Here is a 16,582-nt window from a genome sequence, read left to right as displayed (position 1 = left end):
TGAAAATCGTCGGCGGAAGGACGACGATGCAGTTTCCAACTCATCATCGGATGTCCCCGTCGAGCTCGGTCGGCTAATCGACGATTAATCGCGAGAACGATATCCACGCGCGTGTACACGTTAACTTCGTTCCCCCGAAAGTATTCGAGAACGGGAACGCAACCGTATACGTGTGTGTAGGTATATGGACCAAAAGCCGTGGGAAAAGGTAGATTCGAACGGATTCGCGGTTATTCTTTCCCGTCGGGGTTTCTTTCCCTTCTCTTCTTTGTATCTGAATCGCGACGGAGAGAGCGTGTTGATTTCTGTGATACTGGTGTCGCGCGTGGTGGTTAACGACCCTGTTGTCGCTTGGTGGTGATATCGACGGTGTAGTGGTGACAAGTTCTGTTGGTGCGCGAGGGTGGTGTCCCATAAGAAGGAAGAGAAGAAAGGAGGGAAAGAAAGAGAGAGAGAGAGAGAGAGAGGAGAACGTCTCTCGTGCAAGCGTGACTTTCAATTCATTACCACGGATCTCCCCCGGCAATTCGACGCCGCGCCCACCCTCGATGAGAGGAGGCACATGTCCATTGCTGCCACTGAAAATGCAGGGTGAGTCTCTCAGATCCATTTATCTTGGTCACAATTATCATTTGTCGCGTGAATCTATGTGGCGTCCCAACAGAATTAAATCGGTCACTTTGGAAACAATGGGGCAGGTCATAATTTTCGGGAAACGAGACAGTTAACGGGATGTATTTGCGAAAGTGTAGATCGCCCAGTTTTTTTTTTTTAGCGCAGAAACGATAAGTAAGTTTGTACAACACCTGTAGCGGAATGTTACGTTCTAGATATTAAATCGTTTGAAAACAATACATGTTTCAAAAATATGAATAGTAGCTTTGACGAAATTGGTGGAAAATTCGATAAAATGGATGTTAAAGCGTGATACTTTGCACACGAAAAGAACGATTTTGCTGCACTGGAAAGAGTCTAGTTGTATTAATTGAGAAATTTCGATTTAAAATGGACAAATCAGAATTATCTGATCGAATCTATTAAATTCTAGTTGAGATAAGAAGAATTCTGAGATTGATCAGAATCTACTGCTGGTTCATTCATTTTTTTCAATCAGTTTTTTTTCAGTGAAATATTCTTCAGTGAAGTATCTAAAAATTTAGCTAAATTTAAAAATAATTTTGTTTGGATTGGATTATTAAAGTAATTATGTAGGAGATATTTAGAACTGAACAATATTTACTCCATTATCGGGATTAAGTTATAAGCGATATAATCACACTCAAATTGGTTACTAGAATGTTAGGGCTAGAATGTTAATTGCTACAGCATTGTTATAAAGTGCTCTCTATATTTTGATGGTCCAATAAAATTATTTTCAAATCTGTATCTAACGAAATTTTTAGATAACAAAATCGTTCTTTTGTGCAGGAAGATACAAGTTAATTAGAAAAATAATCTTAACTAAAGAAAAAATGATTTTTGATACAGCAGTTTTTGGTCTGTACTGTATAAAATGACTATATTATCGTCTCATTGAATAATTTCAGTTATCGGACTTATAACGTTTTCAAATTGACCGATTTAATTATGTATAATATTCAGCTCTGTGTAGATTTGATTGATTCAGGAGCGAATAAATCAATTTTTTAAAATGATTTTTATATGTAACTAAAATTATTATACATATATGGTATACGTCCTAGTTCTCAATATGGTTGAGTATGGACACGTTGAGTATAGAATGTCAAATCGAAAGTATCAGACAAATTGCTCTATTTATATGTTAAATATGTTCCTAATTGAAGATAAAAGTATGCAAATTAGATATAATTGGGTTTAATCACTCGCATAGAAGATTCAGACCTCCGCCATCGAACGTGCGGTATTATATTAAATACTCGATAGAAGAATTTTATACCCAAGTGTCAAAAATAAAACTTTCGAGATAATAATCATTCTTCTAAATAATATTTCACTCGTTCAGAAAAATTATGGCAAAAGATGTTATTTTTATATGTCATATAAATCTTTATGAGGAAAATTCGTATGGATTTCTATTTATTTCTAGATACAGAAAATCTTGAAAAATTATATTTCCAACATAAGATAATGTAGCAGTTGTTTTATTCGAACACAGATTCTTTTTTAACAAAGAGATGTTTCAAATATATGCAAGGTTCTTGTTTTTATATCAAATGTTTCGACTTTCGATCAGTTTCTGTTTCTTCGAAAATCTGATTTAAAATACTGTCTTAGCTAAAAATATTAGGTACCTTATTAATCATTATTTAAAATTTTAGCTCAAAGATTGATTTATAGCACTTGCTATAAATTTCAAGAACCCTTAAACTTATGCATAATGCCGGTAACCAACAGATAATAATGCGGATAAAAGAATTCCAGATAAATTAAAAAAATATAGATGTCTAATATTTTTGACCAAGGCTATACGTGTTTCCGAATCGGAGTATCAATATATCTGTCATTCGACATGTCAAGCATATAAATCAGAATAAAAATCAGTGGGAAGGGAATCAAGTTTTCCATGATAGATAGAGTGCCATTGTTCGGCTGCAAGTTATTAGGATGTTTTTAGATATTTGAGGTAATGTCCTGACCCGGTCGACGAGTTTAATATCATGCTGAAACTACGTCAGAGATACCGATGACGTCACGCTATCGCCTCGCAATTTTGAGAATCACGACGCATGCGTCGTTACGGTTCAATCGTTGCGCTTGACCGTACGTCGATTCGGGAGAGAAAACGAGAACTAGGTAACATTTATTATAAATCGGGAGAAATTACGTCAGCATTTGAATAACGAAAAGTAGGTCATGTTCTCTGTTCTCCAAAATGCGAGAAATATTACTCTACTGTCGAATAATTCACTTCAGAGCAATTTATATTTGTTTTTCTATATATGAAAAACAATTTATATTTGTTTCCACCTAAAAAAACAAAATATATTTCCATCACGGAAATAAAGGAATAAATTAATGAATTTATTTGATAATAATTTTATACAATTGATTAAAAATATTAATTAATGAAATATTTGGGAGAATGCAGAAAGATGATCATCATATTGTATGTATTCACGTATCTATTTAACTTTTTCTTTATAATCTTTATATTTATTTGTAAGATAATGATGAATTAAGAAATTTCAACGAAATAATATCTTTGCTCGCAACTTTCTTAAGTCACGGAAAGGTTTTTGCCTTTAGAAGAGTATCTAAGAATTTAACTAAATACAGATCTGAAAATAATTTTGTTGGATTTCATCAAAATAATTGTGTATAGAATGTTTATAACAACGTTATTACAAAAAGTTCTGACATTTTTTATTTATCCAGCTAAATTTTTATATACTCCATCAAATCGTTGATTTTTCCATGTGGCATCAGAGACAATACCGAAGTACGAATACTTTGGCTTCCGATACTTTTACTTTCGGCATTATCCAGGTACACATGGTGTCCCGACATGCGTCGACCTGTCGCGTCTCCACGTGCGCGCCCAATATGGCGCGGGGGGACGCGCGATCGAGGAAAGGAACTGCACTTGACTGGCTGTTATATTTAGGTTTTAGCAGAAAGCGAGTAGGAGAGTCCTTTGAGAGCGCCGCAGCCCCGCTCCTGCCGACTGCTCATTCTTCTCTTCGTCGAGAGGGGTGGGTGGAGGGGATGCTCTCGGGATCCTCTTCAGGCGCCTTCCGCACGGTTTCCGCCGAATCTACTCCCCTTCCTTTCTCCGCCGGGTCTGCCCCTTTGTCTGTACCTGGGCTAGATGTATACCTCCCTCGTATCCCTGTGCGACGCGACCGGCCCCTCCCTCGTAGACGTCTAAGTATCCGTTACCGCTGCAATCAAGCGACCGCCAACTATTCTTCGGTGGTTCTCTCGATCCCAACTATCGCTAATAACGGGCAGGTTCGGTCGATTTTTCGCGGGTCCACGGATAACAGGGAAGAGAGCGATGCACAGCCGGGATTGGTGAATGTAGCGTGGGATGTTATTATGTACACGTAGGGTGATTACCTTGCGGAAAATAAGAAATTAATTGGACTTATCGAGACACTGATTCTTTCGTTATTATTTTAATAAATTTATATGCTTTTTGTATCTCTTTACACTAGTTTTGGCTTCGTTCGGGCTTGATTTCGTTCGTTAAAAGTTTTACTTTTTTTTTTTTTTAAATGAGAATCCAGAAGAGAATGTTAATCGGGCACTTCAATGTTCGAATAAAATGAAACGGCACGTTGAACCACGGTAAAATTGATCTCGTCGACACGTTTGCCAACCGTGAGAAGTATAGAGAAAGAGCCGAGATAACGCGGGAATCGTACTGGTTTGGTGAGGTGTCCTTGATTTTTTTTAGCGAGAGTAAAACGGAATGATGGGCGAACCAATTGAATGCGCGCGCGCAATAATTACCATCTTACGAGAGCCTTTCATAATTCCGTCCGTAATATCTAACATCGCGCCTCTGTCGTGTTCGCATTTTTCGCCAATAAAATCTCGCAATAATTCGCACGTTATGGAAATGACGCTGATAACTCAAGCGCCCGTGGCGTCTCTCGTTTTGCCAGGGCGCGTATACAAGTCTACACGGCGCTCTCGACTACTTAATACTCCATTGCCGCAATAGACTTCGTTACATGTGGTGGCGTGTAAATTATCGATAAACTTTTGCGCCGTGAGATATTCCCGCGCGAATAGAAACCGCTCCTAGAGCATAAAATACTATGCAGCAACGAGAGAGAACGAATACGCGGAGAGCCACACGATGAAAAAAAAAAAAAATTCGCAACGACGCACTCCTCCGAATCACATTTCGCGCGATCGGATGCAGTATGTGGACTCGCATAACGGTATTGGTGAGACTATAGGGTTATCGTACTCTCTGCAGTAAAAAACAGAGTGTGTTTTCCAGGTATATTGTGCCGCGATCAATGAACTTTTTTTATTTTCTTTTTTGTAATGTTTAAAAATGATTGTCGACGTGATCTAGATTCCCCCGTATCACTGTTATCCACAATAAATATCGAAAACTCGTAAGGTTATGTAATAAATCATAGGATAAAGGTCGTCAGATGATTTAATAACTTGACTGGGAGAGTAAAAGAACTTTACATATTTCAATGTATTTGTATTATCAGTGAGTTTAAAAAAATTTCTATAATATTCTGTGTTGGTTAGTCTTATTTACATATCTTTTTGCTCTCATTTGCGGAAGCTATATATGTACACACTGGGATAAATAGTCTGGTTATTATTCTGCTAAAAATAAGAATTTTGGTAGATTCTTATCAGAAATATTGTACCAGAATTCCAATTGTTTCAGTTAGAATTCGAATAAATTTAACCAAAAAGTTCTAATTTATCTCTTTTCAACCAGAAATTTTTTTTAGTGATATATATATATATGTATTTAAAGTAAAATAGAAACTGTTGGAAGTATTGATTTTCTAATGATACATACATATATGATATGGCATAAATGTTAAAGAGGAAGGCAGATTTTTTTATACAAATAAAATGATAATTTATAATATAAACATTGAACATGTACGATATTCGTTCAAATGCAATTAATATGTCATGCCTATTAATTTCATTATTAAAATTGCTAATTTGAAATTGTTATTATCGTAATTTAAAAACATTGTTATCAATTAATTCGCGATTTATAAGTGGAATTAGTTGAAAGGAGAACGTCTGGTAACGTAAAGACCTCAAATCGATGACGTGACATTCTAATTTGTCGCAACGTGACAGTAAGGTTTCGGATATCTGCGACTGCGTAAGACGAAGATCGATGTTGTGCATTTCGAATGCGGTGGAATTATGTGATGAGTAGACCGTACGTCATTAAATATCAAACATATGCCTAAGTTCAGAACGTAGAAAAATGTATTAAAATGCCGTTGAGACAGTCACAGACAGAGTATCTCGATTGCAACACGATTGACAATAAATTTTCCGATTGTTACGTTTATCGCGGTTTAATAATTCGATTCTCGTGAGAGAGTATATTAATAGTTTCTAAATCTCGTTTCTCAGTTGACTCGAAGAAAAAGTGCATATCACTCAAGCGTGCTTCGGAGATGATTTGAGAAGAGATCAAGCGTTTAAATAATTCAAATAGCTTAAATGTTTAACTGAGAAGCGGAACGAGATTATTCACGTAAAAAGCTGACTTGAAATTTAAGAATACATTTTTAAAGTATTATAACGACGAGAGAGAGAAAGAGAGAAGAATATTATAGAACGTTGTTTTCTGTTATCCTCCTGCGCTCTGAACAATAATTCTCTTATATTAACTAATTAGTTAAGAAAGCAGCGAAACGCGCTTTGTTATTTGAAATAAATCTTTTTTATGAATGTGATACGTGGACACATCGCGCTTACGTATTAAATCTAAAATTAAAAAAATAAAGTTTATCTTCATTTTAATAGAAAAAGTATATAGAGATATAATTTCATTATTATATAATTTGTTTTTAATTTTTAATATCTTGAAAGCGATAAGATTGGGAATAAATGAAAGAAAAATGCGATTACGTCGCACCTTGTTGCGATAGTTTAATCTGTGTTTTTTTTTCTTTATTATTTAAATGTTACAATTCTTGATCTGTGTTACACGATTTTACTTCTCTCGAATAACAATTTGGAAAATCAATACTGACTTAAATTGCATAAATATATCTTCCATAAAAAAACGAAAACAGGTTTTATTCTTTAAATAAATATTATATTTATTGGAATTAATAATATAATTATAATATATACATGTATATTTTATTCTATTTTATAAATATTTCATAAATATTATATTTATTTGAAATTGTATTATATATAAATTCTCTAGTGTTCCAAATATTATATTTAATTGCGCGTAAATGAAATGTTTAAAATCAACCACTTCTTTTTTTAATTTTAATCGCCATACTATAATTTAAGCGTATTCCAATTTCAGTAATGTCAATTAAATCGCAAAATACTTAATCAATCTCAAGTAACATGTCAATCTCAATCAATATCAAACTTCCAAACTGCTCTCGTATGCTTTTTTTTTTTTACTAAAAATTAATGTAGATTAATTTCAATCTTTATTTAACTTATACTCATCACGTTTTTTTTTAGAGTTGCAAGAAATAGATAAAAATGAGTAAGTTAACCGAGATTACAGTTAATCTACATTGGTAGAAAACTGGTCTCAATCGAAAAGAATGACTTATGTGACGCTGACGAGTCCACAAAATGGAGCCCTATGTGCGGCAATAATAATCTATTCATCGTGATCAAAATTTAGAGTGCGTAGGTACTATTCGGTGTAAAAGTGAACATTATTTCGTAAAATGTCAACTGTTTCGCAACGGCGATAAGTCTATTGTAAGAGCACGTTCACATCTTGTCAGGAAAGCAGAAAGCAGAAAAGTAGCAGCATATGATTGGTTTATACATTTAGATCCATAAGGGATCAAAAGCAAGAACGAATTATATTGAAGAATTTTACAACCGTTGAGAAGCTGCTTTCTTTGCCGAACGCAGCTATTGGCTGCTGTTTTTATGCTTTCTGCTTTTCTATCAAGGTATGAACGCGCCCTTACTTGGACATTTGATAATTGTTTTTCGATTACGCAGCGCATCACGTTTTGTGGTGTTGGCTGGTATCATTTCTCAAAACGCGATTTATTGTTACATTATCAACAATATTAGATTAGTTAACTTTCGCGAATTATTTCCACGTGTGCTCAGTGATTTTTGCTTCATTGTGTCGGAGTGGTGGTGGCTTTTGTTGGTGCACGAATTTTTGCCATTCGCGATAGGAAGCGAATCGTCTTTTCGTTGTGATCTATGAATTAACGACATTTGATTGTCGGTGTACTTATGTATGTATTTCGCGTGTCGTTTTTTCTTTTCCGGAAATGTGATTATTCGGATTGAGATCGCAAAGTGATTTACGGTGACGATTACGAATGAGAGTGTTTCAGAGAAACAACGGGAAACTGCGACATGTCGATCGTTTTTATTAACGAGTATATTTCGCGAGACGGATGGGAAATGTATCACGTTTTAATGTGACCAGACGTCCCACTTTCGAAGTGATTGTTCTGCTGTCCCGCCAAACGCGTAAAAATATGAATAACTATATATATTTTTTAATAAATTGCTCCAGTTGTATTTATCTTTATAACTGCTATTATATTGTATTAACTTTTTTAATTTTTTTCAATTTAAATAATAAAAAGTCACGCGCTGATAATTTTATTTCACTGTATCGATCGTTTATCCAGCCATTAATAATGTATATTTTTATCAAAATCTGTACACGCATTCTTTCTCCTATCCAACATAAAATTTTTTTTTGAATCTGGAAATATCTGGTCACATTTTATGCGCGATGTAGCTTGCTGCATTTTTTGCACTTGGCTGGCATCTTCGCTTTCTTTTTCTTCAACATCCGAATATATAGATCTGTTTGCGTTGCTTGTACTTTTTGCACTCAGCATTTTCGTTTTCTTTCTTTCGCTCAAAAAAAAAAAAAAAAAATGTCCGGACATATTTATCTTCTTTTAAGTGTAAAAATTTTTAGAGATTTCAAGCAACACACAGATCTTATATTTCGATGTTTTCTGTGATTGAACTAGTGCACATTTTTGGAACTTGAAGTGAAACTGGTATATGCTCAATATTTAGCGAAAGCGAGAAAGAGAATTTTAGTGTATAGGAATAAAAAAGATCTATCATCTCGTTTTAAGTGCAAAAATTTGTTAGATTGATTCGCGACCGTTCATCATTCAACAATTTGTCGCGCAATAATAATAATAATCAACTCGTGTCGCGCGCGTAGACATCGAAGTGAAGTTGCCGCAGTTCCTTCCCTTCGAAATAGTTTTTCAGCTATTAGCAAAATGTCGTGGGCACGGAACGGATCGGCTCCGTGTAAAGCGGCGTCACGACGCGTTTAATTAGAGAGTATAATACGCAATTAACCTGATATTTGAATATTCGTCAACCGTGTAGCGTGAATCCGGCGTTCGCGAGTATCTACGATGTTAGATAAGACGCGTATCCAATTTATCTCGTGTAAAGTTTCACTCGCGCGTCCGCCGACGATCGGTGGAGCGACGACCGTTTTCCAAGACCTTGCACTCCGTTCGGTTTGGACGTGTTCGTGTATTCGCGACTTAATGTGACATGATCATCTCCCGAAAACGCGCGAGCGTATTGTTCGTTAATCAAATGGGAAACTAGAGACGTAGGCATTGGCCGCGCGGGAGGGAAGGGGAGCGGCGGGTGGCGCGTGGAGAAGTTGCCCGCGGGTCGCTCCGCCATGTTCGAATTCGTCCGTTGCGTTAATTTGCGCCGCGACTGTACGTATACCTAGAGCAGATCGCGGCGTCGCGTCGCGAACGCGGAATTTCCTCGCGTTTTACTCATTTGTTGCGGTACGATTAACGTCGGGAGTGCCGTGCTAAGTGTCGCACGATAGTCGTATCCGTGAGTGACGTGTCGCGGGCGCGCGATTGCAATTAACCTTGTTCGCGCGAGTGAGTGTTGTGCGAGTGCTACAGCGAAGGAACAACCACGGAGGTGCGAGAGAGAGAGAGAGAGAGGGAGGGAGAGGGAGAGAGAGAGAGAGAGAGATCGGGCAACTATGGGGTAATCAATTTTTTACATTATTTCTGTTTCATATATATTGTTAACCGTATTTGTTACCTGCGATAATTACCGTTCGAATTCCTATACGCCATCTTGCATTATTTCGTGTAATATGCACAGAAAAACATTCTGTTGTTAAGAAAATTATCTATTTAATTTAGTATTTTGTTTTAAGTAGCGATTATTTTTAACAAAGACTATTTTCTTGATAATAATCTTAAAGCACTTATTATAATACAATTTTAGAAAAACTCATTGCTTTGTACTCAAAACAAGAATTTTTCGTATAAGAAATAAGAATGTCTTAAAATGTTATTGAAGAGCGACTTTATTTAAGCTTATCGAATTTGTTTTAATGTAATAATCTTGTTTCAAGTTATAAACTTATTAGGATTTGAAATATATATTTTGAATGATGAACTTAAAATAAATTTGCGGATATTATCAATTTATGAGATATTGGAAACAAGTAACTATCATTTGCATACAGTACCTATGTAATTTTTTAATTGTACATATCAAATTTCTAGTCGTACATTTCTTCTGAAAATATTTAATGAAAAGTATAATTGCTATTATTAATTGTATAGATAAGATATTAATTATATATATTCAAATTATTATATATTTATAACTTTTTATTAAATATTTATAACGTAATGAAAATCACTCTACATCTTAAAACACTTCGAAAACATATCTTAAAGATGTTAAACATTTTTTGAATTATTTACATATATAAAAATTAGAGGAAGTTATATTAAATTTTTAAAAGTATTTGTATTTAAATAAAGAATTTTTTTAGTTAATATTTAATTAAGTATTAAATATTTAAAAAAAGAGATAAAAAATTTAGTGTATCTTATAATTATTTTTTGAAATATTAGTTATCTTAAATGCTATTGTCATTGAAATGTATTTGTTAGTTATAGATTAATGCTGTTGCGTCGGTAAGTGAAGAGGTATTTTTTAATATAAGGCGATAGCTGTGAAGTTTTGATAATATCCTCTAAATTCTTTTAACTGGAATCTCATTCTGAAGAGCGAAAATTAAGCCAGTCTTGAAAAAGAGTGGCTCAATTTTCAATCTTTTGAGAGTGGCTCAATTTTCAATCTTCAAGAGTAGCTCAATTTTCAATCTTCGAGAGAATGAGATGTCATGAATGAGATTTACTCTAATAGTTTTAGAAAATATTTATGTATATATTTATATGTGCAAAATATATAATTATATAAAAATAATTAAACATATAATAATTAAAAATTCAAGTTAATAGCATTAAAATCTTACAAATAAACCGCTTAGATTTATCCTCAAAATAGAGTGGCTACGACAGATTAGTACTAATATTTAATCGAACAGTCATCCGTTGATTTATTATGCATACGAGAATGCAAATAGACACTCGCGCGTACATCAAGCTCATAAAACAGAACTCATTATATCGGTATATGATTACACGAGTTGCTTGAAATTTATAATATAAACTCACAAATATACATGTCAAGAGGGAATAGATAGGAAAATATTATACTTTATAGAGTAAGCTCGGTAAAAAATAATTTCGATAAAAGAAACATTGTTTTTATTTGTGTAAAAACGACGTTGCATATCATCTGCATTTTTTACCAAACACTTCGTAGGCAAGAATTTTTCAGAAAATATTGGAAATACCATGAATAAAATGAACACATGATATACATATTTATAACGCTGTATGTTTAGTTGTATTAATAAAAAGTATTCAGCGTGCAATTGAGTAAATTTTTTTGGGTTTATTACTTAGTAGAAAATAAAGAAAAAGGAAAAAAAATAGAGGGTAATGCTGTAACATACAAAATACTAATACTTTTATTTTTATAGTATTTAATTTTCTGTATATGGTGTTTACAGCAAACGGACGAAGTAAGATATTTGTACATTGTACATATTTGCGAAATAAAAATACATTTCATGTATATACTTAGTTTCAATCTGATATACAGATATAATGAGACAGGAATTTTAATTATGTATATAAAGGTATATAATGCGAAAAGTCATGCAGATGATTTTTAGCATTTATCGATATAATTTTATTTCGTTAATTTATATTTGGAGTAATTTTATTATTTTATAATAAATTCGTAATAAATCATTCACAGCTGTTTAGATTGCTTATTAATATCAATCTTATTTAATTATTTGTTAATTTAGTTTGTGTATTCACACCAAAATATTATTTAAACATTAAAATCCAGCTCAAACCGAGATAAGATATTTTCATTACTTATTATGTAATTACGTTGTGTCATAGAATATAATTTTAAATATATATTTCATAAATATATTCAATGTATTACGGGTATTTTACAATTTAATTTATTATTTGTAATGTGCATAACACTTTAAGAGCTTCAGGTTTCTTGAGTAATCATACCGTGAATCTTTAATTAAATAATCTTAGGTTATGTTCACGTTTTAGTAAAAATGCGACTACTGCGATAGCTTCTCAATTCAATGTCGGTATCTCATTCGATATATAACTTTTGAGATGACTTGAGAAGTAAAGACTATAATTACGGTCTTAACACTTGTCAAACCCATCAAACGTTTATCGTTCGAATGAGATAGCGGAAATTGTAGGTCAGTGTCTCTATGGTGTTGTTTATCCGCTCGTTAGTCGAATATTTGTAACATTTCTTCATAACTAGAACGCGCTCGCGTTCTTGCATATTCGGTCGCGCGTGAAACAAGTCGCGTCGCGTCGTGTCGGTCGGTCAAAGACGTGTGTGAGTGTATTGGTGCTCGGGGCAGTGCAGAATGTGCACACGGCAGAAGTTTGAATTCAACGATTCTGAGTCACCGGTGCGGCGGATTGGCGCGAGAAAGAGAAAGAGAGTGGCACGGACGAGGTGTGCGTTGCAAATGAATGCAGCAGCAACAGCAGCCCGCGCGGGAGCTGCATTTTTGCGTCAGCGCACGTGTTTGTGAGAGACCGCCTTTTGCACTCCAACCGATCTCTACCACCGGTTTTGTTACCAGAGACGCTTGCCGTAGCGGCGACTCAAGTCACTTAGAATACAAAAAAAAAAAAAAAGAAAAAAGAGCCAACTGCAACCAGCTTCCTGATATTGTAAGCAAGTTCGCTACGAGATCATTCTTTTGGCTTCTCGATACGGCGACTGAATAGATTGATTACATGGAAAGAAAGGTTTTACTGAAGTATCTAAAGACATGATACAGATCTGATAATAATTTTTTGTCGGACCATCAAAATAATTATATAGGAAATTCGAGCGACATTCTAAGAACCAGTTCGAGCCGTTCTACGCAATTATTTTGCCAGTCTAACAGAATTATTTTTAAATTCGTATCTAGCTAAATTTTTAGATACCTCAACAAAATTGTTCTCTTTGCGTATTCTTGTTACACATGCATGTGGCTTTTATTTTAAGCTTAGAATCGATTAGTTAAAGCACTTACGTGAATTTTATAATAAGAAGTAGCGCTTAATTGAATAATATTGGTCGACACGCTGTATCTAATAAACTTAGTACGGCGAATTATGGTACCGGCAATCTTCGTAGTGGGTGTCGTGTTATCGTTCGCTATCCCTGGCTGCAAGTAGCACATCGCATACGCAATGCGTCACTGTCGACGCATGCTGCACGCGGCGTGCGAGCCACATGTAGCAAAATAGAAACTTGGCTAGCCACGCGGTAGGCGCCGTGTAACTGATTCCGCCGTCAGCAATAATGTTAAGTATCGCGACTACTAAATAGCTCATCGCGCGTCGAAAGCATAGAATTACCTGAAAAGCCTGATTCGCGACGTCTATCGAATTCCAGATCCTTGCGAGCAATGGAAATTTTATCTGCTCTTTTCGTTCATAGCATTTGGGTGTTTTAGTATTAGATAATTAAATCGGATAAAAATTCTACCGATACTTTCTTCCCTACCAGTAATCTTGGTTTTACTTTTCATTTTTTTTTTTTTCCATAATTTTTATGTCCGTTTTTACCTATGTAGATTAACCTTATCTCGTCATTTCTTTTTCTAGTTTTAGAAATCGGAAAAAAGACGAGTAAGTTGAAAGAAACAGGATTAAAACTAGTAAAAGATGAAGTTGAACCAAGATTAAAATTAATCTGCATCAGTAGAAACGGGCATGAATAGGACTTTATTTGAAATTTAAGAGAAATATATGAGGTTGCTTATTTTCCTGACAAAGAACAGAGTCTAATTTATCAGATTATCCGATTTCGCGTTCAACGTTGAGTAACTATAATGGTGAAAACTATATCGCAAACTAATCGTGCTGCATACATATTATTCTTATATACGTTTCATTACACTTTTCGACTCCCGTCTATTTGTATTTACATATCGCAAAATGGGAGATTGAGATAATCTCTGGATGAAATGCGTTTGTTCAACTTGTTCAATCTTTCGCAATGTCTACCGTGTGTGACATCTAGAAAATTTCAATAAATATTTCTCTTCGGGATTATCTTTCCGTTCCATTGCGTCTCGGCAGACCGCACGGAAGATGCGAAATCGGTCCGAATAGAATGCGTTTGTGAGTCACATGGTCGTGTCGGCTCGCGAGCGTTGCCGAGCCGAGCCGAACGCATCGCGGTGTGCCTGCGTCGCGTCGCACCGAGTCGGGATATAGATCCTCTCTCTGGGTGCGTGCTGCGAGTGCTGCGACGTTGCCAAGGCTCCTCTTATCGCCGAGCCGGCCGGCCGCGAAAGCCGTACGCACTCACTCGTGCGTTCGTCCGTCCGTCCGTCCATCCATCCGTCCGTTCTTTCATCCATACACCGTCCATCCGTCCGTGCGGGAAAAATAGCGCGTCGCCTTGGCTTTCTTTCCTTGCCCCACGTCTCTGCGTGACCGCGTTTTGCCTCTCGCAAAAATGCGCCCTCGGGAGGAAGACTCGCGCGTCGTGGAAGCCGTTAGCCGTCACGATCTCGGCGACGAACGTGCGATCATTACGACGAGAGACAAAGGCGTCAAAGACAACGACGACGGGACGGAGGGTGGGGGAGGGGGGGGGAGGGGAACCAGCCACCACGGCAACCATAATTATTGGTTATTGATTTTTGTTAATGCGCACGACCGTCGCATTCACGGACGACAGACGGTGAACGGGAGGGAGCGTGACGTAAACTAGGATATCAGCGCCGGGAAATATTCTCCATGGGAGGACATCGTCGTCTCTCTCCGTTGCGCTTGCTGTTGTTACTGCTGGCTGCTGGTTGAGTTGGCACGCGCGATGCTTTTACAACGTTGTTAAATTTTATGGACGCATTGCGAACTGCTGTGTATCGCTGGCGTTAATCGTTGAGACGAGATTCGGTAACTGGCGACGTTGTCTCTGATTTCTGCGTTCTTATATTATTCTGTATAAGAATTTTATATCTGTCACGATGGGAAAGAGTTCTCGGCGAGATAGAAAAATAAAGAAAATGTCTTAAACAATATCGAATCTTATTTGGACCGTATGAGAGTTTCAAACTAAATACCGATGAGAATCAGCCATTTACGATCAAGCTGGATGCTTCTAATATAATTTCGTGTGAATTTATATACTATACGTATGTATAAGATCCTTTTTTTCAGACTTGCAACGCAAACTAATAAATTACCGCAGCACTATCACGAGTTAAATTGACTAACAATTTTTGATGCTCGTTGCATCTTAATATGTTGAATGATATATTAAAATCTATGAATGGCATATTAAAAATGTTTTAATTTTAATTTCTAAAATATATTATTGAATAAAATGGCGGAAAATAAAAATGTTATTTTAATATATATTATAAATCTTTGTGATATTTAAAGATAATAAGAAGTTTAGTTTGAGGGAAAAAAAAGAATCGAAAGAGAGAGGAAGTTGTGTAAACGATATATATAGTCCAAGATTTGTACTTAAAGAATTTGCAAAGCAATCGTGACGATATTTAACTGTTATGGCGGAAACTTGCCCGCGACGCTGTTTCCGATTTCTCCATTCCGTTTTATATAGTGCCGAGAACTTTTTCTTTTACTCATTGTGAGAGTTATAAAAGCAGGAAAAGGAGACAATTTTTTAAATAGGAATGTCGTTAGACAATTAACTTAACTTGCTAACCTGCTGCTAAAGACATAGTTTCAGTGTTACTTTGTCACAATTTATTTTGCACGTTTTATATATAAATGTATCTTGCGATATAGTAATACCGATCGAACAATAACTATAATTATTCGTTATACTACTCATAAAATAACTGGTTTTAAAAGTAAATATCGCAAGACTTTCACAGCAAATCTTGATCTAAATATACTGTGAGTTTAATTTTGCGATTATCTGTTATTTCTACTGGCTAAATGACACTATCTTGAGTTCGTACGAACGATAACGAACGATAAGGAGCGGTACGAAGCGGTTCATGTATCAAGTAGCATGCGAGATAATTCGATGCGTTTGCAGCTCATTAAATATCGTCACGATTGCTTCGTAAATTTTATACGAATCTTGTTCTATCGCTAGTATTACATAACACATTTTTTCGGTTCTCTCTTTTTCCTCAAAGTAAACCATATTTTTACTTACATGATAATAAAGATTTTATCATGTTAAAATAATAAGCAATATTTTTATCATTTTTTCTATCGTCTCTTTCATATACTTTACAAGAGATTCAAATTAAAAAACTAAACGAAAATATTATTTCGTGTATATTTAAAAAAAAAAACAATTTATACAATCACTACAAGAAAGACGATCTTCCTACTTTCGTATCTTTATTTTAGATAAACATAAAATTCAAGTGAATTTTTTTTTACTACTATTGTTGTTACAATTCGATAATCAGCACGAGCTTCAGAAAATAATATACCTTTACCTTTTTAATCTTTAGTTTTTTTATCTAAAACAT

General features: G+C 35.2%; 1 protein-coding gene across 1 annotated transcript in view; it reads left to right on the top strand.

The window, feature by feature from the left end:
* Positions 1-235: 235 nt before the first annotated feature.
* LOC108775659 (putative uncharacterized protein DDB_G0291608) overlaps positions 236-16,582 on the top strand; it is a 146,128-nt gene continuing 129,781 nt past the window's right edge. The window contains exon 1 of the mRNA XM_018542091.1: positions 236-591. Coding sequence (XP_018397593.1) covers positions 563-591 — 29 coding nt within the window. The 5' untranslated portion in view covers positions 236-562. The remainder of the gene's footprint in view (positions 592-16,582) is intronic.

The sequence above is a fragment of the Cyphomyrmex costatus genome, unplaced genomic scaffold (genome assembly GCF_001594065.2).
Source record: "Cyphomyrmex costatus isolate MS0001 unplaced genomic scaffold, Ccosl1.0 scaffold302, whole genome shotgun sequence".
In the NCBI taxonomy this organism is placed as follows: domain Eukaryota; kingdom Metazoa; phylum Arthropoda; class Insecta; order Hymenoptera; family Formicidae; genus Cyphomyrmex; species Cyphomyrmex costatus.
The sequence above is the reverse complement of the archived record's forward strand: the minus strand, read 5'-3'. Positions and strand labels throughout refer to the sequence as shown.